The sequence below is a fragment of the Pungitius pungitius genome, chromosome 9, assembly GCF_949316345.1.
Source record: "Pungitius pungitius chromosome 9, fPunPun2.1, whole genome shotgun sequence".
NCBI classification, from domain to species: Eukaryota; Metazoa; Chordata; class Actinopteri; order Perciformes; family Gasterosteidae; genus Pungitius; species Pungitius pungitius.
Window position 1 is genome coordinate 14,516,004 of NC_084908.1, and position 24,009 is coordinate 14,540,012.

The 24,009-nt window shown below is 42.9% G+C and overlaps 1 protein-coding gene across 3 annotated transcripts in view; it reads right to left on the bottom strand.

The window, feature by feature from the left end:
• Positions 1-3,053: 3,053 nt before the first annotated feature.
• Positions 3,054-24,009, bottom strand: part of fbxo41 (F-box protein 41) — a 60,642-nt gene continuing 39,686 nt past the window's right edge. For 2 of the 3 annotated variants that reach the window (XM_062564388.1, XM_037472374.2), the window contains exons 5-15: positions 16,930-17,137; positions 13,982-14,055; positions 12,285-12,673; positions 9,818-10,053; positions 9,619-9,734; positions 9,015-9,167; positions 8,777-8,872; positions 8,567-8,685; positions 8,113-8,271; positions 7,881-7,996; positions 3,054-6,702 (exon numbers count right to left, since the gene is read on the bottom strand). In XM_062564388.1, the coding sequence (XP_062420372.1) occupies positions 6,640-6,702; positions 7,881-7,996; positions 8,113-8,271; positions 8,567-8,685; positions 8,777-8,872; positions 9,015-9,167; positions 9,619-9,734; positions 9,818-10,053; positions 12,285-12,673; positions 13,982-14,055; positions 16,930-17,137 (1,729 nt within the window). In that variant the 3' untranslated portion in view covers positions 3,054-6,639. The remainder of the gene's footprint in view (positions 6,703-7,880; positions 7,997-8,112; positions 8,272-8,566; positions 8,686-8,776; positions 8,873-9,014; positions 9,168-9,618; positions 9,735-9,817; positions 10,054-12,284; positions 12,674-13,981; positions 14,056-16,929; positions 17,138-24,009) is intronic. The other variant, XM_037472375.2, reaches the window with a different exon arrangement.

The following is a 24,009-nucleotide window of genomic DNA, read 5'->3' on the forward strand; positions in this document are numbered from 1 at the left end:
CACTGAGCTGATGCATTTGCTGGAACACCAAATTGATGCCAACTACAAACATCAAGTGGGATCAGATGGTGGAGGAGGAACAAAAAGCCCAAATAGAGAATGACATGCATCCAAAAACGGACCGTGCCAATTTTTAGAGACGTGCCAATAGCGTTTTTCAACTGATAGACAACCGGTGCTATAAAAACAGACTTTTATCTCTTGCTTCAAATGTTCAGGTCAAAAAGTTAAAGAAAAAAGAATTGTAAATAGCACCCACAGCTGTTTCCACTATTTGGCCTGATTAGAACTCTGTGCAGGTGTGTGCACAATGTGTTACAGTCTCCTGATGTGTTTTTTTGTTGTTGCAACTGTTATGCTATGCAGCTACATTACAGACACCAAACAAAAAGGGAAAAATGTACTCATGGTTGGCAAATGGTCACTTGCTGTATAAGTCTTCACTACATACTGACTTTAAGCAGGTTTTCAGTATGGAGTGTCTGACAGGTCACAAAATGAATTAACTCTAACCAGTGTTCATACTAAATAAGGCTTATTCTTAAGTGGGCTGGGAACAGCTTGTTAATTCCAATGAGTAAACAGCATATATAAATATATATATGTATGTATATATATAATTAACACGCAGCATGGCTCACCTTTATCAAGGTTGGTAGTTACGTTGTCACGTTGCTAAACTCTGTCCAGCTTCAATGTGAGCAGAGGGTCAAATCAACCACAAGTGAAAGCACCTGTGTGGACATGCAAGCGGATGTGAGAAGGACGAGGTTTTAAAATCAGTATTCTGCTTAAGTTGTTGATCAAATCAGTTAATTAGAATAATTAGAATTCTAGACCTTCGTACAACAACCTGAATGACTTTAGGTCTTCTTTATAAAGAAAGAAGCCATTGACACAGTGACACAGTTCAAAAGGCTAATAAAGGTGTCCCTGTTTTTAGGTGCTATATACACTCACCGGCCACTTTATTAGGTACACCTGTCCAACTGCTCGTTAACACTTAATTTCTAAGCAGCCAATCACATGGCGGCAACTCAGTGCATTTAGGCATGTAGACATTGTCAAGACAATCTCCTGCAGTTCAAACCGAGCATCAGTATGGGGAAGAAAGGTGATTTGAGTGACTTTGAACGTGGCATGATTGTTGGTGCCAGAAGGGCTGGTCTGAGTATTTCAGAAACTGCTAATCTACTGGGATTTTCACGCACAACCATCTCTAGGGTTTACAGAGAATGGTCCGAAAAAGAAAAAACATCCAGTGAGCGGCAGTTCTGTGGGCGGAAATGCCTCGTTGATGCCAGAGGTCAGAGGAGAATGGCCAGACTGGTTTGAGCTGATAGAAGGGCAACAGTGACTCAAATAACCACCCGTTACAACCAAGGTGGGCATAAGAGCATCTCTGAACGCACAGTACATCCAACTTTGAGGCAGATGGGCTACAGCAGCAGAAGACCACACCGGGTGCCACTCCTTTCAGCTAAGAACAGGAAACTGAGGCTACAATTTGCACAAGCTCATTGAAATTGAACAATAGAAGATTGGAAAAACGTTGCCTGGTCTGATGAGTCTCGATTTCTGCTGCGACATTCGGATGGTAGGGTCAGAATTTGGCGTCTACAACATGAAAGCATGGATCCATCCTGCCTTGTATCAACGGTTCAGGCTGGTGGTGGTGGTGTCATGGTGTGGGGAATATTTTCTTGGCACTCTTTGGGCCCCTTGGTACCAATTGAGCATCGTTGCAACGCCACAGCCTACCTGAGTATTGTTGCTGACCATGTCCATCCCTTTATGACCACAATGTACCCAACTTCTGATGGCTACTTTCAGCAGGATAAAGCGCCATGTCATAAAGCTGGAATCATCTCAGACTGGTTTCTTGAACATGACAATGAGTTCGCTGTACTCAAATGGCCTCCACAATCACCAGATCTCAATCCAATAGAGCATCTTTGGGATGTGGTGGAACGGGAGATTCGCATCATGGATGTGCAGCCGACAAATCTGCGGCAACTGTGTGATGCCATCATGTCAATATGGACCAAACTCCCTGAGGAATGCTTCCAGCACCTTGTTGAATCTATGCCACGAAGAATTGAGGCAGTTCTGAAGGCAAAAGGGGGTCCAACCCGTTACTAGCATGGGGTACCTAATAAAGTGGCCGGTGAGTGTATTTTAAATGTGCAAGATGTAACAGGAGCTGCATCTCTTTCTGACACCTTCAGGGCAGAGACGGCAACAAAATTTCCCCTGACAGCAAATCCCAGCTCATGTTACGTTTCCCGACAGATTAGCAAATATGCCAGGAAATGTCTTGTTTTCTTTTGGATAATACACTTGAAACCCCCTCCCTCGAGCTGATGTATAAAGTTCTAATGGGGAGCGTATTGAACAAAGAAGATCAAGTCCAACAGTTGCTCTTCAAAACCCTTTGCTAGAATGAATGATCAGTTTGTCTTTTTGAGCGGGTACGTGGCCAACTCATCTGTTGGCATTATCATTATTGGGGCATTACTGTAATGACAGCTGCAATAAAACTGATTAAAAAAAGAATAATTCCTGTGCTCAATAATTCCTAGAAGGCTTTCTAGGTCAAACCTAAGTGGACCCTCCTCCTTCATTCAGGCAGAAAATCTGACTTATCACTTTCATATAAGTACTTCTTTTGTGTAAACTAATTCCAATGGGAACTGTTAAGTCTGCGGATAACTCAATCATTGCAAGCAAACAAGAGAGTTTCTACTAAGAAATACTGCCAATATTCATTTTAATGTCAATGCTGTGAGCACCATAAAAACTCTCATATTCCGCCACATTGAAACATAGTAAATAGCACATAGTATTGACCATGTCTTCAAGGTGGATTGTATCAGAATGTCAGTTGAAAGATATAAGAAATTCAACAGAAAACACGTCTTTCAAGACACAATGTGATGGTTCTGGATTATACGAGTTATCAGTATTGGTGGTTAGTAATTCATTTGAATCTCTAATCGTCACCAACTCCTTTAAACATTATTGCAAAAAAAGTAAGCCAAAGTACAGAGCAATTACAATTTAAAGCAATTTTATTGATGGCAACAAATGAGTGTAAATGAGTAGTAAAACATTTCCCTCTATTGCAGTCATCGCAGAAGGCTGATCATCTTTTAGGAAAGTTCTTTTCAGCGATAGATTCCATTTTGTCACTGTAGCGACATGGATGAAGTTCATGGGTCGATGGCAGTTAGAAGGATAAAATAATTACAAAGACAAACTGCACACTTAATTGCCCAGATAAGTGTTGAGGTAATGTGTAAATTACTATTCAGATGGATGGGCAGAATACAATCATTCATTCATAAAATATGTACAGAAAGGTACATGAACACTCAGACACTGTTTTTCAATTGCACATTGGGATGCATAATACATAGAAGCACAAAACAGGAGGAATTGAAATTAATTTAAATAAAGATGAGGATGCGGAAGCACGTTGGTTTATTAGAGATGTTTCAGTTTGTAAATAAATCATTTACAAATGATTCTGCTTTATTTCTGGAGAGGTATAGGCCAGAATGTGATTGTGGCGTACCGGGCACCTCTAATCTGCAGTTTCAGACCACACAGGCTCTGTTACATCATCAGCAGGTCCATTTTCACAACAAAAAAAAGCTAAGCTCTACTGATGGTATGAGCATGAAATCTGCATTAAAATGCAAAACCAAAGCGGTGACAGCAACAAACACAAGGGCAGTGAGCGTAAGGTCGTACTGGCAACAAACCCAAAAAGCACGTGAATGTTGTTGAATGAGGTTCGCTCTTGACCACCTTGATGGATTAAGAGAAAAGAGGCTAAATGTTCATCTGAAAATCGCTGCATTTCCTAAATCTACCCCCCATTGAACCAGAGCATGTCCGTTTCATTCCCGCCGAGGGGAACCCGCTTCGGGCTCCACCAAAGGCCGACGGGTCGATTAAAGTGTTCAGGAAAAAAAGTGCATCAATTTTTTTCAAATATTGAGAAATAGCTGAACATTTAAAAACTTTTATAATAAACATCTGAAATTTCTTTTTTTTTTCTCACTAGTGCAACAACAGACTGGATCAACAAAAAAAGAAGCATTATTAACCTGCAGGCAATCAAAGCTGTTCAAACATCTAATAATTATCTTGTCACAGTAGCAGTTAACACTTAAGAAGGCAACTTAATGATTGATGCTCAAACACAAACATGCCAACATTATACACATCGCTCTTTTTATAGAAATAAATAGCTGAATAATACTTTATCCTCTTCTTAAATAATTTCCATCTCTATATGACTCTGATGCACATTTAATATAAAGTATCTAATACACAACTGCAAATTCAACACTACTGTAATACATAATATAATTCTCTATGTTTATCTTTCATTCAACTTTGGAGAGAAAATGCTTACAGCATGAAGACCGTAAATATTATATAACATCAAATGTTGGTCCTTTTTTTTTTTTTTTTTTTTACAAACAGTATGTACAGAGTAGCTGATAGCGAAGGCAGGATTGTCTAAAACTTCAAATCAACAAGTGCTTTGTTTTTTTCGCTATTGTGTATTACAACTTCCCTCCAATGACTCAGTACCAGTACGGGACAATAATATGCAGTACTGGAAGAACAAGAAGAAATGAACATCCAACAACTGTCCTCACACATTCACCCGGAACATCATCAGTACGATATGCAGCTACACAAGTCTCCATCAACACGTTGGGACAATGAAGCGGAGAACCCAAAACAGTTCAGGGCGCACCTCTGCTCGTCTGTGACCTGTCAGAAACGCCGGCTCGGGGAAAACGTTCGTTCTGAAGAGGTGGGTAAATATGTAGCGAGGTTGTGATGTTCTACGAGATGGAAGTTTCAAAACAGTGTGCATGTTATCTTGAAAGAAAACTGATTGTAAGTGTCTCATAGGAGCTCCAGTGATCTAGTATTGCACTTTTTATAATGTTCGGCGTCTCATGAGAGAATGAAAAAAAAAAAAAGAAAAGAAAAAAGGAAACCAATGCAGCAAAGGCAGAACAATCCTGACTGTTGGTCCCTAGTATGGGTCAAGCTTAAGAAATTCCCATTTATAGTATTTTCTATGGACCGTCAATCCATCTTTTCCCATTTCTTCAGACTACATACCTTCCAGCTTGTAATGCAGCTTGCTGTGCTATCAATTTGTAGTTTAAAAACCAAGAAGCGCCTGATAACATTCCAAGGATTATTTTCTCTGACTTGACAAAGCTCCTCCAGAGCCAGAAGACAGTGTTATTCCACATGAATAATAAACTGGTCTTGATGTGTTAAGCGCCCTGCAGCAGATAGGAGCGTACACTAAATGTCACCACAGTATTGCTACTCGTACTTCTTGAGAGTTACTGCGACACCAAATCAAATTCCTAATTTGAAGGTGATGCGGAGGAAGTGATCTGTTGGTTTTGAGTTCGGCAAAACAGTAAAAGGTGATCGCGTTCCCTGCTGCAAAGTGTCCAAAGTGTCAAATCACATGAACTGGCCGTTGGCTGTGTAAATGCTTGGAAAGACCAGCAGAGGGAGCCACATGGGGTCAGCTGAAAAACTATAAATAAGGAGGCCTCAGCAACAATGAGCATTGTGAATAGGGATGGCACCGTCACATGATATACAAACACTGCAACACCTGTTTACACCTGGAGGCCATGTTCATTAGGAAACATAACCAAGAGCTGCTTACTCACAATAATGTTAAGTTACATTGGATTTGAAGAGATTAACGTTCCGCACATGGCCCCTCTTCCCTCATTAATGGCACGATGGAGAAAACGCTGACTCGAATGAGGATAGACACGGTTACAAATGGCACCAGTCCTTTGAGAGAACCGAGGCCCGTATGGATCACCTTTGCAGTCTGGCTGATGAAAAGCATCAAAAACTGCATTCAGAGATACTAAAACTATCAAAACCACTTGAATGCAGGTTGTATAGGGAAGCAGGGGATGGCAGCGGTGGGTAAATGCATCTCTGCTGTGCACCTGGCTAAGTAGACTGTCAAGGTATGTGTGTTACAGTGTCTCTGCTCCCTCCACTCTGCCGAAAGCTGGTGCACAACGTGGAAAGTCGTCCAGTTTGAAAAGGATGGAATATATATATATATATATATATATATATGTCTCGTGTAAAGACTCCTAACCTTGAGTACTCAAAATGTCTTACTCCTGCCACAAGTAAGTACGGTGTTTGATGTGCTCCTGCCCGCCTGCCGTTGAAGTCGAGGGTAGTTTTGAAGAACATGTCAAGAATAAACACGGCGCCGTCACCCGGCTCCAGGCGTCTCAAGGAAGGGATCTGGCTCTGTGTGACAACACAATCCTTTTTTTTTTTTTTTAAAGAGGAATCTGACAGTTTTTGTCGTGTTATTTGAGTCTGTGAGCTCAGTGAAAGTCCAACAGGATCTTAGAGGGGTCGTTTATCAGTTATGGGAGCATTGAGCCTCGGTCCTGGTTCATCGTGGTGCTCTTCTGTTGTTTCTGTCTGTGTTGCAGACTTTTTCAACCCCCCTGTGGAGCGCGCTCAAAACAGCTGGGTCATTTTGATGAATCGAGCCAAGACGGCGCCTCTCCAAGACTTGAAGAATCTGCTCAAATGATGCTAGCAGAGACTGTCTGCTTTAACGTGGAGGATTTTGGAGAAGCCGGGTCTCTTTCTCAAAGCCTGAAAAAAAGGCGATGGAAAGGAATATAAGAATTCAATTTTATCAAAGACAACTGCATCATTCATTTGTTCCCTTTCATTGACAGAATTACAATTACAGGTTTTCCAAATGCTAAAACATAGGGATGCTGCAGGATAAGGAAGACAACTTCATCCTTTAAAAATAAAAAGAATGATTAAACACGAGAGATGAACTTTGCCGTCCTTCAGTAAAAGAGAAAGAGATAAAAAAAAGTAGCTTTTGTTGCTCTTACCTAACTGCTGTGAATAACTGTGCCACCTTGAGAGTGATATCCTAGAGGAACACACTGCAAACTGACTCATAAAAACAAAACATAAATAAAACCTGGGATTTCAGAGCTTTTTACATCTCTGTTTGTGTGTGGTCAGCTACATGCATGACCTCGAGCCTCTCGCAGTGAGCCTCTGCTCGAGTGAGGTAGCACCATCACATCTACAACCAATCATCACTGGGACTTCCAGTACTGAGTCATGGTTTAAACGGTGTGTAATGTGACCAGAAATAGATGCATCTTATCCTCTGCATTCAGTGCTGCAGAGCTACAGGGATATGATTGCTAAAAAAAACAATATAGCCTGAATTGAGAAGAATGTGCAGCAGAGGGTGCAGACCTCTAAGTCATCACTGCGCTCCATGGATGGCAGAGTGGTTACACGGTAAAAAAAAAAAAAAAAAACACTTTTTGGGAGCAAAAAACTTGCACACAAAATATATTCTGTTTATTTGCTCTTCAGGAGGAAACTAAAAGTTCAGCCAGATTGTGCAGAAGAATCACCACGGGTGTTAATTTCACTCATGGAAATGTGTGTGTGTGGAACAGCATGGACGCGCTGAGGCTGATGCTGAAGAAGAACACCTTCAAGCGCTTCGCGAGATACCCGTCTCCCTCACGTTGTATCAGAACGTCACCAATGTACAGAATCGAGCCGGGACAGGTCCGACAGGCCTAGGTGATGCGGGAACACAAGTCAAAGAACGGAACGTACCGACACGGAATTCAGATCTCAACATGATTAAGGATCCGTCGTCATTGGGAGGGGCCGCTTGCATGAAAGCATTGGGCGGCGCCGACAGGCAGGCGCGCGTGGAAGGGATCGGATGTTCCAAGCCCTCCCCAACCACCCTGTGTGTGTGTGAGCGGTGGGTGTGCCGTTACCTGAAGCTTGATGACCATCTCATCAAACAGTTTTCTAGCTTCGGGGCTGTTGGGGTCCTCAAAGTAGTCTTCTATACCAATCTGAACCACGACAGACTTCAGGTTGCGGCAAACACCTACGCGAGAGGAAGGATGATTTAGGCAGCGTTCATTATTTCCTGCTCAGGGTGAACGGTGTTTTATACAAGTTATTCATCTATTCCTAAATAACTGAAACAGTATTAAAACTCACTGTTGAAGTGGAGCAGCGCTTTGGGGGTGACTGGTGTGGAAGTTAGCACCAGCATCTCCAAACCCTTCAAGCCCTCTCTGCACACCTCTGCTGCCACCTCCTGGTTGATTTCACTCACGTGATCCAATTCAAGCACCTGGAGGCGCATGCAGTTCCTCGCTAGTGGGGGGCGTGGGAGGTTGGGAGAGATGGAGGAAAATGGTGGAGGGTTAAGATAAGAGTACAGTTGTGCATTAAGGCTATATGCAAATATGTGAAGATGTTTATGTGCAGATATGACAACAATGTTGTTTAATAATCTCTGCCCCCTTTCGGTTTCTGCACATGTGATCGAGGCCCCGTGACTTAACAAGCAATGCGAGACAATTTGAGCATGTTAGTAAGTGTCGAAGCTGAAGCGAGTGAATGGAATTAAACTACAAACTAAATGGTAGCTTTGTGAGCCACGCTTTACCAAGCGAGGCCAGCCCCTGAATGCCACATCCAGCTCCGCCGACGCCGAGGGCACGGAGGTGTGGCCAGCATCTTCCAATCGTCTGCAGGCATCGGTTGCTGAAACGCGCGGGTTGTTGACTAAAAGGGTAAAAAATAAAATCCACGCTCATTCATTTGGTGAGCACTGATATAGAATAGTATAGACAGAATAGACAGATAGAACCATTACCATGGATGTAGTGGCGCCACTTGCAGGGAGATGATGTCTCTACAACCTGCTCCGAGGGCCCAGATTACCTCCTGGCCAACTGGGTCTGTGGCACTTCTGGAACACAAAAAAAAGCATTACACAAAATACCGTGCTTCTATTACACACATGTCACACGTCACAAAAGTGATCATAGACTATTTCCCTCATTGAGGGTTGACCTGTAATACGCATGCAGGGATGGGGTCTACTGGTCTACCTGTAGGTTACAGCCTGCAGAGCTCGACAGTAGCAGCTGGCCAACCAAAGGGAGCGATCAGTCAGCAGGTTGGGGCAGTGGGAAATCTTCAGTATCAGAAGGTTGCTTCCTGTGGCCTTTAACAACGCCTCCAGGCCTTCCTCCAGACAGCCACTTAGATGGAAATGTGAGGGAAGGTCAACAGAAAAAGACAGACAAAGTAATTCTCCTGTCCTTCACAGCAGCACTTCCACCATATATCGCGTTCAAGAAAATGTTCCTCCAGTGTCTGCGGCCACACAGGAAGCAGCTTGTTTGTTTTTGTCGGAGTAGATTCAAGCTGCCGAGGTAGTCACCTTAACATCCCACAGTTAGAAACAAACATTTGAACTTTTTCCGCTCAAATTGAACGTCTTCCTTGAATTGAAAACTTATATTTCGCAGGGAGCTCAAATCCAAATCAAACATCAGCACGCTTTCATTTCGTCTTGTTGGCCTCCTCTGACCAATCACTGTTTGCAAAAGTTTGCAAAGCAGTTCACTTATCAAGGCAAAAGAAATCCACAATGTGATAATAAAAAAAAATCGGTGTGCAGTTGTAACCTCCTGTGTATGTGTGACTTACCGTGTGCTTTTAACATACTCGTCCTTGGTTTCCTTCTTGCCTCGCTGTCTTGGTTTGAGGTTTTGCAGGATGAGGGAGTGCGTCTGAGTGCACCACTGAGACAATGTGCTCAGGAACTAAAGCAGAAACACTGAAGATTTACACAATGCACAGCAGAGATGAGGCACAGCATGTTACCACAGATGTCCAACTTCTGCACCTTGGAGGAGATGCGAGCGTTCTCCAGCAGCACTCTGGTCCACACGGCTGGGTGACGAGCCACAAACTTCCAGTCGCGGCAGACCTCGGCAGCCCGCAGCAGGGTTTTAGTATCCAGGTAGGTGAAGATACAGAAGAGAGCCGCGCGCATCTTGAGGATCTCTGGACTGATCACCTCGTTGGATCTGGAGGGGCTCTTTTCATGGCGGCACGGCTTGTAGACCCCCTCAGAGCGACCTGTGGGAAGATAGCGGCTTTAACGCTACTGGGGGTCGTCCGTCCAAGATCCGACCATGGACGGCTTCGCTGGTAGAAAGTATGCATATTCACAAAATGAAAGACAAATCCAGTCTTCAGTTGGACCGCGTCGAAATATGTCAGTTCTATCAACCTCAGTCCCGTGTACCATGAAAGCAAAGCCATCCAACCATGTTATCTTAGGAATGTAGCTGCATCTCGTTCAGTTTGGCCAAATAATACACGGTTTTTACCTTTTGTACAACTGAAAGTCTTTCAACTGGAATTAAAATGAAGACCTTTTTCAGCTCTCACAGTCTGAAAACTAAGGAGAAAAAAGGTTTTGGCGATCAACCTGCAGCCAGCCTGGAACAAACAAACCTTTTATTTTTATTATTATAAATGGATGTAAATGTATATTAGAAAAAAAAGATACAAAACAAATAGAACTGCACGCTTGGAGAGATGTTCTCTAGTTTACATCCATTGCCGGAAAACCAATTTTCTAACAACCAAATAAACAATGTTTTAAAGCCATTCTGTCACATGGTGGCGCCAACATTCAACAAGAAACCCAATGAGATTACATAAGTTTTTCGTCTCTCTATTGCTACCTATTAGCTGATGCAATGTGTCCAATCGAAGTCCGTTTTTTCCTCCCAGCAAGTTGCTCCTAGATGACTCATTTCATCTTTGGCCTTGGAAGGCGTCTGCTCAAAAACCATCAGGGCTACGAACCAACACTTACACTTTCGCTCTCTTCTTCCTCTTTCCTTCCTTCTCTCTCCTTCTCTCTCTCTCCTTCTCTCTCTCTCCTTCTCTCCTTCTCTCTCTCTCTCTCTCTCTCTTTCTCTCTCTCTCACACACCGCCTACGCTCAAGGCTGCCAAATGCGCTAAAAAAGCTGATCTGTGTGCTACATGCTGAGAATAAGGCTGTGTGCTTGTAGATACGTACCATCTGATAAAAACCTGGCAGAGACCCTCCGAATCAAGAGAACGACGTCAGAGCAGTGGAACGCCAGCAACATGTTGAGTGTTACATGCGAAAAAAACAACCTTTGAATCCGGGGGGCAGTCATGGCAGTTCATACCGATTTGTCATGGGACTCTGGTGCTGGCCCAGTTTCGCTTCTTCCCAGACTGCACCAGTCCGCTTGATATTTAAGAAGAAACGCGACAGCAGGTGAAGGAAAACACGAGGGCAGCAGCAGCAGCAGCAGCAGCGAGTTTAAGGATTTTGGCAGCGCGGGATGTTAACAAAGAGCTGAACAATCTGTGGTGGAAATGGAGAAACGAGCGGGCGCGATTGGTGGTCTGACTTGCCGGTTCAAATGAAGTAAAGCTTAGTGTGAGAGGAAGAACTGAGATAATTCAACAGGCAAACATCGCTGTATCCAATACAAATATGTTCTTCAAAGCATTTGTGTAACTGCAGTGTATGCTGTATATTGGTTGTAAATTGAGTTGTTTCAATAAAATGTATTATGCCTTTCTCATTGGTAAGTATTCTTTTTATTCTTATTACACTGCTGGACGAATAAACTACGTTTTTTTAAATTTTCTAATTAATACGCATGCAGTTTGGACACATACAGTTTTCCGCAGTGAGCTCTCAAACAGCCTGGCTGGAGTCTAAGTTGTTGTCGTGCACCTACATGGCGTTTTGTCTGATTTCGTGAAGAATAATCATCACAATAAAATTATTTTTGTTTACTTACTGTATATATCGGTCATATAGAGGCATCTGCATTAGATTGAGACTTAAAAGTTTCTTGCAGTAGCTTTAAAAAGGCGACAACTGGCTTTGAAGCTAGTTAAGTTAATTAATTCAATAATTCATATGGGCCAAAATGCTGTAAATCACATTATGCTCTCTACCCTTAGACCTGAGCATTTTGATAAGAAAAAACACCCAAAATCTTTGTAAAAGTATTTGAGAAATTGTTTTTTTCATGAAATGTTTATATTGTTGTATCTACATACTAGATAATGAACCTCTTTCCTCAATGTTTTCATGCTGATGTCTGATCCACACCAACACAGAATGAGTTCTGGCCAGTGACCCAGCTCCAAAACCATCACAGCGGCTGCACGTGAGCCTGACCTAGATCCGCATAGTCACCGCTCGCTGGGGGACTCATTTTAAGGCCTTTAATTTTATGAATCCCGTCTTCCAAGTGTCTGGATGTATGATTGGAGAGAGAGAGAGAGAGAGAGAGAGTTTCGCTACCTGTGTTAGGCCGGTACCCCGTCCTGCCGTGGTGAGCGTAGGGAGGTGCAGATTGCTGGACTTCAGCCACAGCTCTCCTCTCCTGCTCCCACATCTCCACCTCCGACTCGGTGGTCCGGGAGCCCACGTCGGACACGTCTCCTTCCTCGCCTTCCGTGCTGTTCCTGTAAGGTCGCCGCTGCCAGTTCTGGATGGCCTGTTTGCGAAGACCCCAGCTCCTCGATCCTCCGCCGCCGCACCCCGGGGAGCGCTCGTAACCCGCCTCGCCCAGCCGGCACTGCATGTGGTAGTACTGAGACTCTAAACAGTCCTCCATGGGGTGCATCTCAACGCTGTCACTGTCGTAGCCGCCGGAGCCCTGTGAGACGGACTTGATCCGGCCCGATGCTCTGCAGGGAAAGAGCAGAAACTGTACATTGGATACTGGTCTTCTAAATATGGTTAATGGTTTAAAGAAATTGATGATCAATATGGAAATTTGGTTAAAAAAAAGACTCACATGAGAGAAGATGTATTTGCATTTGTATCTCAATTGCAATCTTCAACAATTTCTCAAGCTCAGGGTGCAACTAATCCCTTAAATGGCGAGCTATTTATAGAGAATATTGTGGTCATTGTGACATTGACTCTCTCTTCTGAGTCTCTTAATAATGGGAGGATGTATTTGGAGGTTGTTTTTTGTTAAATGCTTTAAGAAGCACCTCCGTACTCATGGGGGGTGAATGACAAAAAGGTTAATGAGATAGTTGTAAAGCAGTAACCTGATGAAAACTGCTTAGATGTTTTGTCAGCAATAAATCAGTAGCGAGATGTAATGAATTGATCCCAATTATGACAAGTTCAAGATTAGTAATTTCTAATTAAGGATATCAGAATGAAAATTAGAATCCAAGAGAAATTGTAAAAAGCCTCAATATTGATTGGAAAAAATTATATATGCCGTTTGAAATTGAATTAAAGCACAGAAGAAGTAAAAATACAAAAATATGTTGACATTTTAAAGAGGAAAATCCTCACACTTCTATCATAAATGCAACATACATTTAATTTATACAACTATATATACTGTATATGATTGTTGTCAATACATCACTAAAACTTATTATTATGAGATTATGAGATTATGAGCTTCATCACTGATTAATAGTCAGAAGACAGAAAGTCTTGTTGTTGTTTTTGTGCCACTGTATGTGTCGTGCTTTAAGGATTTAATGGGGAAGGCCTGACAGGTTCTCTGTGACGTCACGTTAGGAAACACATTCACATACCAACTGGCAATGACAGTTGTTGTTAGTCAGAGTACTATGGTGCAGCCATGTGTCTGAAATCTCCAGCTGGGAAACAGAAATACTTCAGTCACACCTCGTTCAGAGAGACATCTAACCTGTACCTCAGTCCTCCACTGAATGAGAGTCGTGCGAAAAACGGGATATACTATATCACAGTTCAATACTGCATAGGAAAATCTTAATTTATGGATGTGAACACATTGTATTTAGATAAGATTATATAGAACCAGCTAATGTTAAACTAAATAGATTAAAAACTCACTACATCAGCTTCCACGGGGTGAGAAAGAGGAGGCAACAAAATCTCCAGCGGGACAAGAGAACCTGCTCCCTACCAGAGCGCTTCCATCGATACAGACGGATCGATGGAGGTGTAAAATGTGCAATGGGAGCGGTGTGATGACTTACCCCGTGCTGGGGGACGAACGCCGGTCGGACACGTGGTACATGCCTCTTGTGCTCCCAGAGTTGCTGGAGTTTCTCTGGAAAGACACAGACACGCAGAAAGAAAAGCTATTAGTGATAATTACAAAACACCTGCAGGCTTCCTTAGACGTCCCCCTGGCTCACGTGTATTCCTTAGTCAGCGTCTGAAGGGCTAATGGCAGCGTTGTTACTGTGGCTGTAACATGGAGTGTGGGAATTACAATTTCCTCGTTGGCATTTTTCGGGAAATATAAATTCGAAATATATCGCGGCAGAAACAGCAATTATTTTAAAAGCAGTGGTCGCAGTTAGTGGGCTCTGCTTGAGGAAGACACGCATGCTGTTACCACGGAAAACTCCCTTTTAGAGCTCTGCTCGAACGAATGATCAAAACTGACATAAACAGGACATGTGATCCTTGAATTAAAGACATTTTCTGTGTGTTTTGTGGTTCAGTCTGATCTGACTTCAGTTTATAGATTTGTACATTGTAATGCCGAGGGACAGAATCAGGAACATCAACGAACAAACCCTTCTCCAACACAATAACAAGTTATGATGATGAATGACGATCAGACATAACAGCTGATCCTGACAGCTTGTTAAGATAATTGTGATCGTTTCCTCTCGAGGGGGCCACAAAAGAAAAGCTCTAGTAATGGAAAGGGTTCATTCTGTGTGGAGCATTAGTGCAACGAGTAAATGTCATCAAGTCATTATATTTTGACAATTCTCCTACTTGAAAATGAAAGTTTTGGAACTAAAGCACCACTTAACAGCCTTTTAGAAATGGGAAACAAACTATAGAATAGAAATATATTTGAAATAATGGAATAAATAATTAAAATATGTCATTACATCATTCATATAACATAGAGTTGACAATTTGTCTCTTAAAGCTGGGAGTACAGCCGAGGCTGTGGACTACTCCAAATTGTCGGATGGACGACAATATCTGGCTGTGGCATTTAAGGCAGGGCGGATCTTTTGTAAGTGCTTTTGATGGCGGGTGTTTAGCACGACTCTCTCCCCCCCCCCTCGCTTTGCCCGAGAGCGAAACCCTCCTCCCTCCTCCCTCCTGTGCTTGTGCACTGAAGTTCGTGGTACGTAGTGTTTTGTGCGTGAAGTACTGTCAGGTGGACCTGTGTGCGTACCAGACCGGCATCGCGCCACAGAGGGATAACGTGTTCAAACACAGGTCTCTGTCACTGCCTCCCTCCCTCCCTCTCCTTCTTTACTCTGCTTCTACTCACACGGCTTGTCTCTGGGTTGGAGCCAGGGAAAACGCACCAAGGAGGAAAGCGGCCAAACACCAATCCGGGGCTCTCGTTGCAGGGCTAGCATGCAATGAGAGCTCAACAGGAACAAATCTCCCCACGGAAGAATGGATCCCAACCACTTCAGCGGGGAATTACGTTTGTTCTTAAACTGGAGAAGTTCACCATTAATCGCAAAGTAAAATACTTTGATTGAATCCACCATCCGCTTCCTGTGACCGTTAAGATTGAGTAGAAACCCTGTCTCCTAGGAGATGAGGGCGACCTCGCTGATGTCGTGACATTGGTTGGGTGACATCTGCGGGCCTCCCTTCACAGTGTAGCAAGGTGCCGACGAGTCTGTGACTCCACACGTGTACTTGTCATCTTGATTATTCACAGTTCCACAGGAAACTGACTGATGTTCAAATCCAAAGAGATGACATCTAAATATAGATGGCAGTGTTGTGGGTCAATCGCAGGTCGAATGGTTCGGGGAGAAGAAAATCTCGAGAAGATATTTGCAACATTACATCTGATTCAAAATCATGATGGAAACAAGAGCAAGAACTGGTTTCCATGGCAGCGCACAGATCTGTGCGATGAAACAGGTCACCCTTTTTTCCAAGAGGTGTTGGATATTAACTTGAATAAATGACATAGTTAAGAGCGGCTTCCACACGTGTGTCCTCGTGCTGTGACACAAAAGAAGAAAGGGGAAATTCCACAGCTGGAGCTGTGCACAGCCTGAAGGCAAAGGGTTGATCTCAAGTTTCTGGACCATGAGGAAGGTTTCCATTAGAGTACACTATCTGGTTAGCATGTTGCCCGAGTGTCACATTGTGGCTTTGTGCCACGCTCCCTCATCCAACTTTGAGCGTTAATCAGAACAGAACCGGATTGAATCGAACAACAAATCCGCCTCGAATTTGCCAGGAAGAGAGCGATTTAATGCTAACTTCATGCAGCCACTGGGCAGCACAGCAAATCTGCAAATAAACAATCTTTGGTGAATGTGCAATCATTAAATAACCCATTGCGTCACCATGCCATGAAAACATCTTCGCAAGGCTAAATTTAGGTTGTTCTAGTTCTACTCAATAGGAAGGTAATGATTGATTCCTGGAACAGGAAGAAAAACAAATAAGACTTACTTAAAAGACCAAGCACACCAACATACTCTCTTCTTGTATATGTGTAGATGTAGAGGTGATTTAGATTACTGAATTTAACCTGCCGGTGTATGAAAACATGGTAAAGTGATGGATAGTTACTGGACTCGTTGTCTTGGCCATCTCAAGTCTGGTCATAAGCCTTTATGTGTCGACATGTGCTTCATTACGGGACATTACTCAATATTATCAATGCTTATGCACTATTCAACAAAATGTACCAAAGAGTTATATCTCTTTGAAAAGCACATTTGTATTAAAAAATATATATTTTTGTGCATTACAATGTGATCAATATCTTTTTGCAAATCAAATGTTTTATTATGCTTTGTTTCCCGGACAATCTGAAAACAGAAAATGACTTGAATGTCGACTTGAATTCCTTTAAGTATATTGTGAAAATGCACGAAACATAAACGATGTCACTGTGCATTTCGCAGTGTGTTCTGAGCCGTAATCAATGCAACAAAAGGGAGACATTGTCAACACATCATCTCCCCACCTGGCGTCCATTGCCCTTCGAGGCCTGCAGGCTGCAGCGTCCCAGGCTGCCGTTCGGCGTGGTGCCGCAGCTGCTGATGATCTGCAGCTGTTTCTCGGCGCGGTCGGCTCGGTCCAGCAGCTCCTCGATGAACTGCTGCAGCCGCACCTTGGCGTTGGCTTCACGCGCCGCCGTCTCCTGGAGGAACTGGTCGATCTGGGCGACTTCCCTACGAGGCAGAGACGGGGGAAAGGTGGCCACGTTGATGGGATTTTTATTTTGGTCAATGCTCTCTCAAAGTTTAGAGATCCGATGAGGGAAAAATGTGCATGTTTACCTTAAACGTCTGCGGCGTTCATAGAACATGCCGTAACGTGCTTTTTAGAGGGGCGACACACTACCAGGCTCGGTACCAGAGAAACATTCACAATACCATCACAAATAGAGTAGAGAGAGAGAGAGCAGCTGTATATTTATACCGCTGCGAGCGCAGCAGGGCTTAAGCTGCCGTCATTTTAAGGGGCCGTGTGTTGCTCAGATACAGAGGCAAACGCACCAGGAATTCAGACATCGTTAGTCGTCCGCGGCCTGGAGGCCCGCTGTATTCCTTGCAGGGATTTAGTTCAGTGTCGGCTGAAAAAAATGATCATGGTCTTTGTTCGGATTTGATTATTCCGACTATATTAACTCAATACATTCTAGAGGTTATGAATCATTATGAGCACTCCTTATTGATCAGTATGAGCAGTCTCTGCATACGTGGCGTGGACTAATATGTAATATTGTAAAAGGACCTTAATGACACCACGAACCAACCACTCTGTGCTCATACAGCTCTGTAAATTCGTTCAACCTGCAATGACTGAGTATTTGTTGCCACTTGGAGGCAGTAGAAACAACATGTGAAAACCACATTAGGATACGCGGCTCTTTGAAAGTCGCTTACTGTGGTTGCCTGAGATTTGGTGCTGAGAGGTTGGTGTACATTGTGTTTATCTGACAATTCAGAGTTTCTCTTGTACCCAAAGCAACAATTTTTGAATTAATCTTTTGTTTGATATAATCAAATAATATACTAAATGATAATCCATCAATAATCCAAATTGTTTGTGATTATTTGCTGTATATCTATTATTATTAATAATAATGGTTTCTGCAATGTACTATTTCTTAAATGCGGACAAAGGTTTTCCTGGAACACCACCTGACCCATTATCCCGCATCTGCCGTACAGGGCTTCTCCTCTCATGCCTTTCAATGTGAAACTGTGTCCATATGGGACTTTCTTTGAGTTTGTGTCCTTATAAGCAGTCTGAGTGTGTACTGCCCAAGCAATGCAGGAAGCAGAAGTCAACGAGACCTCTCAAAACGCTAAATGAATCATCAAAAAGTCCCAGACTGACTCGCTGCAGAGAGAAAACAGGGACAGACAGAATCTTTCTCCCTCCAATTTAAAATGATTGGAGCTCATGAAATAAGCCAGGCTGCTTATGAGGATGGATACTTTTAGATCAAACTGATGTCAAACATCCATTACTACTAACCATTATGCATCCAGGATCCATCCAAAAACAGTAATAGCCCACATTAACCTAAGGGCAATTTTTCTTGAAATGGGAGTATTCTCTGATCAAAATGGTTTGCCATCTGGCTCAGTTAACTTTTCCTATCCTCAGGCAAAGATGAAAAAATGTCCCTCCAAAATGAGTCAGGGCGTTAAACTCCATGGTAGAATGGAGGTAACATGTGATTTCAAATATGTGAGGGAACAATCAGTAAATCAGTCAAATATATGAAAATGAAGTGGCCATGGTTTCTCTTGATAAGAGCCCACAATGTGAGATAACATGATGTGTATCTACTTAGGGATCATTGGGCCCTATGCAACTGGCTGTGAAGCGATTACAAGACTCCTTCGGTATTACTGTACACTCCTTTGCTATGTGGACGTTTACAAAGAAAACACAAAGAATGTGTGTGTTTGTATGAGACGTAAACTGTCTCGGCTACAAGCTCGTCCAATTACCTCCAACTATAAACTCTCCCTTTCTGCTTCTGGAAAAGGAAATGGGGGATTTCAACAGGCAGACAGCACATTACAAAGAATGTATCATCTTGTAGGAGACACACTGAAGATACAGACTGTAGTTCTGGATTAAAACGCATAATGAGCCAGTGGAGCGTGGAAACGCCAATAAGTAGTAATTAACAAATGAATGATATTTAACCTCAAATAAAGGTTGCGTGGACACAAAGCCTCAAATAGGAACACCTGCACATCTCATGACAGTAGTTCATTGCAATCATGTCCTTTCCATAGTTTTTTGTGTTAGTTATTTTCAAAATGGTTACTACCAAGAAAATGCTATGAATTAGTGGTAATTAATTTAAGTTTAGCCTCAACTTTGGCACATATTTATATAACTCTCTGTGAGAGATGCAGTACCTACAGTACATACTAGATTATCATAATCATGAGTGCAGCTCATTCACTTTACACTTACTGTACATTTTTACCTGGTTTTCTGTATAAAACAGGTAGTTTACCAGCTAGATAGCTGAACTGATAAGATAATGATTGCTTTGTTCAAGATAAACATGGGATCAACATTCATTAATGATCAGATTAATGTGAAAAATGCGCTGACAACTTTAAATATCTCATTGTGGTCTACAACTAATGAGTCAAAGTATCATTATTCCAATCCAATGATTGGAGCTGTGCCTAACGTAGTGTGTGATTAAGCAGCCTGAAGCCTCAAGTTCTACTCTCTTTCATTCAAGCTAATAAACAGAAAGAAACAATGACAGAGCACTGCTTTTAGTTCGGCCTCCGGTGTAATGAAATATATCTCGTTATTGCTGCGGTGAAGTAAAACCCTGCAGAGGCTAAAAACAACCCGGGGCAAAACCGTAAAATCTGCAGTGGCGTGGAAGCAGCAAACGCAGGATGGTGGGTCACAGGAGGAGAGCCGAGTGGGACGCGGCTGCCCGCTGTTGTCGGACCTATTTGCGACGCCGGAGATTCAAAAGGGTGACACAAACCCAACACCTTACAGGTAAAGCCTCAAGGTGACAATAATGCGCGTCGTGTGTTTACCCACACGCCGGGGAAGCTTAAAAGGAAGACCGCCCCATCTTTTCTCGGGGCTCAAAATGCGGGTTGTTGGGCCGGAGCCGCGATTCACCGATGAGAAGATGGAAAAACACTCATATTTTGTTTGTAGTCATTATATTAATTTTGAATCTGATGCCTTCTTTTCCCTTCAAAAGCTCCAGTCTTGTTCATTTTAGCCCTGGCCCGCTTGCTAACAGTTACATTTACCTACACAACGTCATATATGCGGAGAAATAATGAATAGCTTAGCCTTCAGTGTTTCATTTTGCACGCACACAACACAACACTGGTTCAGGCTCCTTTCACAAATGTCATCTGTGAAAGGAGCCTGCGTGAGGAAGACGAGGCTGCTACATGAATACGAGCTTTTCTCCGCTCCAACAAAGGACAGCTGCTTCTGTCCCGTCGTGTTTTGACACCTGGATCAAACAGGGATTTCTTATTTTGGAAGGATTCAGTGGGCTCCATTGTGTTTTATCAGGTCACATACACTCACCGGCCACTTTATTAGGTACCCCATGCTAGTAACGGGTTGGACCCCCTTTTGCCTTCAGAACTGCCTCAAGTCTACTGCCTTTAGTCTGTGGCGTTGCAACGATGCTCAATTGGTACCAAGGGGCCCAAAGAGTGCCAAGAAAATATTCCCCACACCATGACACCACCACCACCAGCCTGAACCGTTGATACAAGGCAGGATGGATCCATGCTTTCATGTTGTAGACGCCAAATTCTGACCCTACCATCCGAATGTCGCAGCAGAAATCGAGACTCATCAGACCAGGCAACGTTTTTCCAATCTTCTATTGTCCAATTTCGATGAGCTTGTGCAAATTGTAGCCTCAGTTTCCTGTTCTTAGCTGAAAGGAGTGGCACCCGGTGTGGTCTTCTGCTGCTGTAGCCCATCTGCCTCAAAGTTGGACGTACTGTGCGTTCAGAGATGCTCTTATGCCCACCTTGGTTGTAACGGGTGGTTATTTGAGTCACTGTTGCCCTTCTATCAGCTCGAACCAGTCTGGCCATTCTCCTCTGACCTCTGGCATCAACAAGGCATTTCCGCCCACAGAACTGCCGCTCACTGGATGTTTTTTCTTTTTCGGACCATTCTCTGTAAACCCTAGAGATGGTTGTGCGTGAAAATCCCAGTAGATTAGCAGTTTCTGAAATACTCAGACCAGCCCTTCTGGCACCAACAATCATGCCACGTTCAAAGTCACTCAAATCACCTTTCTTCCCCATACTGATGCTCGGTTTGAACTGCAGGAGATTGTCTTGACAATGTCTAAATGCCTAAATGCACTGAGTTGCCGCCATGTGATTGGCTGCTTAGAAATTAAGTGTTAACGAGCAGTTGGACAGGTGTACCTAATAAAGTGGCCGGTGAGTGTATATACGCATGCGTCACACGAAAACACACAAAGAGACAACGCCGGACGGGGACGAGAGGGCGAGGGAAGGGACGGTGAAGATGATGCAGGCTGAAAGCGCCTCTCACAGAGTAAAAAGAAAAAAGAAAAGCATGAAAACCGCTGACCCGATCAATCACGGGAGAGTAAATATTTTACTGTTGCTTGAATCAGTTCTTTCAAACTGCAAAAAAAAAAAAGACCCTGTCACAAGTCCTCCACGGCTGTTTCACCCAGATGCAACAACAAGGAGATGATGAGGCCTATTGACAGAAATGATCAATATACCATTATGGGAAAAAAAGGCCTCACGAAATTGCTGTCAGACTCAGACTACAGAGAATAACCCAGCAAAAATAAACGTTGTGGTGCAACTGGGGAAGAAAATAATTAGTAGTAGCTCTCGAGATACTCGAGATGATTCAAGCAGACTGTTTTGCTACTGCAGCTCTCTGCTTGTCTTCAAAGGCACCCATTTGGTTTTATCATCTTTCTTTAGTCTAACTTTACTTTCTATATTTTGTCTTGCACCTTTACTACACTTGTGTTTTGGACTGCCACCTTCACACTGTTACCATTCAGTCTTCAATTTCAATTGTTGTATTTTTGAAATAAATATAATATCTTTAATTAAGTAGCCACAGAGTGTCTCTGTTGAAATGTTGTGGTCTAAGACACGGGCCATAACAACTGCAAATCATGACAAATGTCCCAGAACCCGTAAATCGTAAATCTAAGAGGCTGAAGAATACTATCTTCAGCTTGAAAAACATTCATCAGATGATATGCCATTAATTTCCTGAGCATCCGCTATCGGGTAAACATGTCGGCTTTAGTAAAGAATGTTCAATCACGCCGGCCCTTGCATTCACACACATAAGCAGCACTCATCCGGCAGCTTGACAGCTCAAAAAGGAGAGAGAAAATAATGACGGCGTTGTCTCAATATCAGCTTTGGACCTAAGAACCACACACACACACACACGTGACTACACATGACTAAACCCCAGTACACTCTTCCATGACCATCTGCTAACAGTGCACTGGCTACTCGAACCATTCATGTGGGATTTAACAAAAATGACCATTGAAACACTGGCTCCTCCATCCTTCCGGTTTGCCTTTTCCTTTGCTTTCAAAAACCTTTCATCCAGCCTCAAGGACACACGCATCGATTTCTTCCATCTAATGATGGACATGAACAGCCCTGCGCTCATAAATCCTGCTCGCTCTAAGGGCTAAAGTTCTGTGAATCATCAGAACCCTCTTTTATGTATATTCCACTTAATATTGCTGAATGTGGTTTCTATGTATGCACTTTGGTTTCCACAGAGCTCTACACTGTGCCTTATAGCCTTAATATATCTCTCTGTCGACAGCTAGTTCCAGTGAATGAGCTCTGTAAGTAATACGCATAGTATGTGTCAAGTATTAATCTTCGAAAATTTTACATGAAAAAACGATGTACAACAAACATTTCATTTTTTTAGTAGCGCAAAAGTGTTTGGCATCAATTTGGACAAATATTTCTATGCTTTGACATATTTTGAAATAAACTGTGCTTCAGCACATGAAAACACAGAGTCTTAATAGAGCTCAAACTCATTTTCAAGTCCACATTCTTAGATGTATTGCAGATTTATTTTCATGGGAGAGTCCGCAGAGGTCTCTCCATGCTGATGCCCGATGCTCCTCTCTCTCTTAATGAGGCGAGTTCTCTCTCTCTGCACTGTGACAGCTTCGCTTTGCATAGACTGCTGCTGCTCAAGCTTGTTTCGTCGAGGGAGCCACAGTGACTCCTCCGTGCTCTGTGAAGCCTTTAGCTTCCTTACACAGGGCACACTTCATTTATCACAGATGGTGATAGGAATGGGTCAAGCTTCAGGTTTGAGGACGGCTACAGCAACTGTCTGTGTGTGTGTCTGTGTGTGTGTGTGTGTGTAGAGCACACTCAGGCATATTTACAGTACATCGCTTAGTCAACGATTGGTTTGATCTGTAAAACGTGGGCCAGTGGTATTAATGAGTGTAGCATCAGCCTGCATATCTCATACAAACCTTTCAACTGGGAAGAGAAAAAATAAAAAATTAAAAGATCCAGCGTCTTGTGTATTGTGGCAGCATACACTATGATGTCCTCCTGCAGAAGCAGTGAGGTATTCAAGAGTGGAAAGGGGTCACAAACTGAAGATCCAAGTTAATTAGAAATAGCTCCTTTATATGATCTACCGGACCAACAGCTGACACATTAGAGATTACTGAATAAATGTTTTGTCTGTCATTAAACAACGAATGGCTAGAAAGATTATAACGGCATTCGACAGATTATTAAAAAAGACACAAAATGAGGTGTTCTTCCAGTTTTTGGTCTGTGGCGCATTGATGGAAATGAACGTAGCATTTTCAATATTTCTTCAGACTCCACTTTCTGCTAATTACAGATGCTCTCATTTATTCCAGCTGTTATCAAACCACTTAACATGCATGCTTGAGAGACTCTGTTATTAATTCAGCTTTGACTGCTACAATGTGGTTTAATGTTTATCATTATGTCCTTTCAGTGACTGCTACAGAATGAGT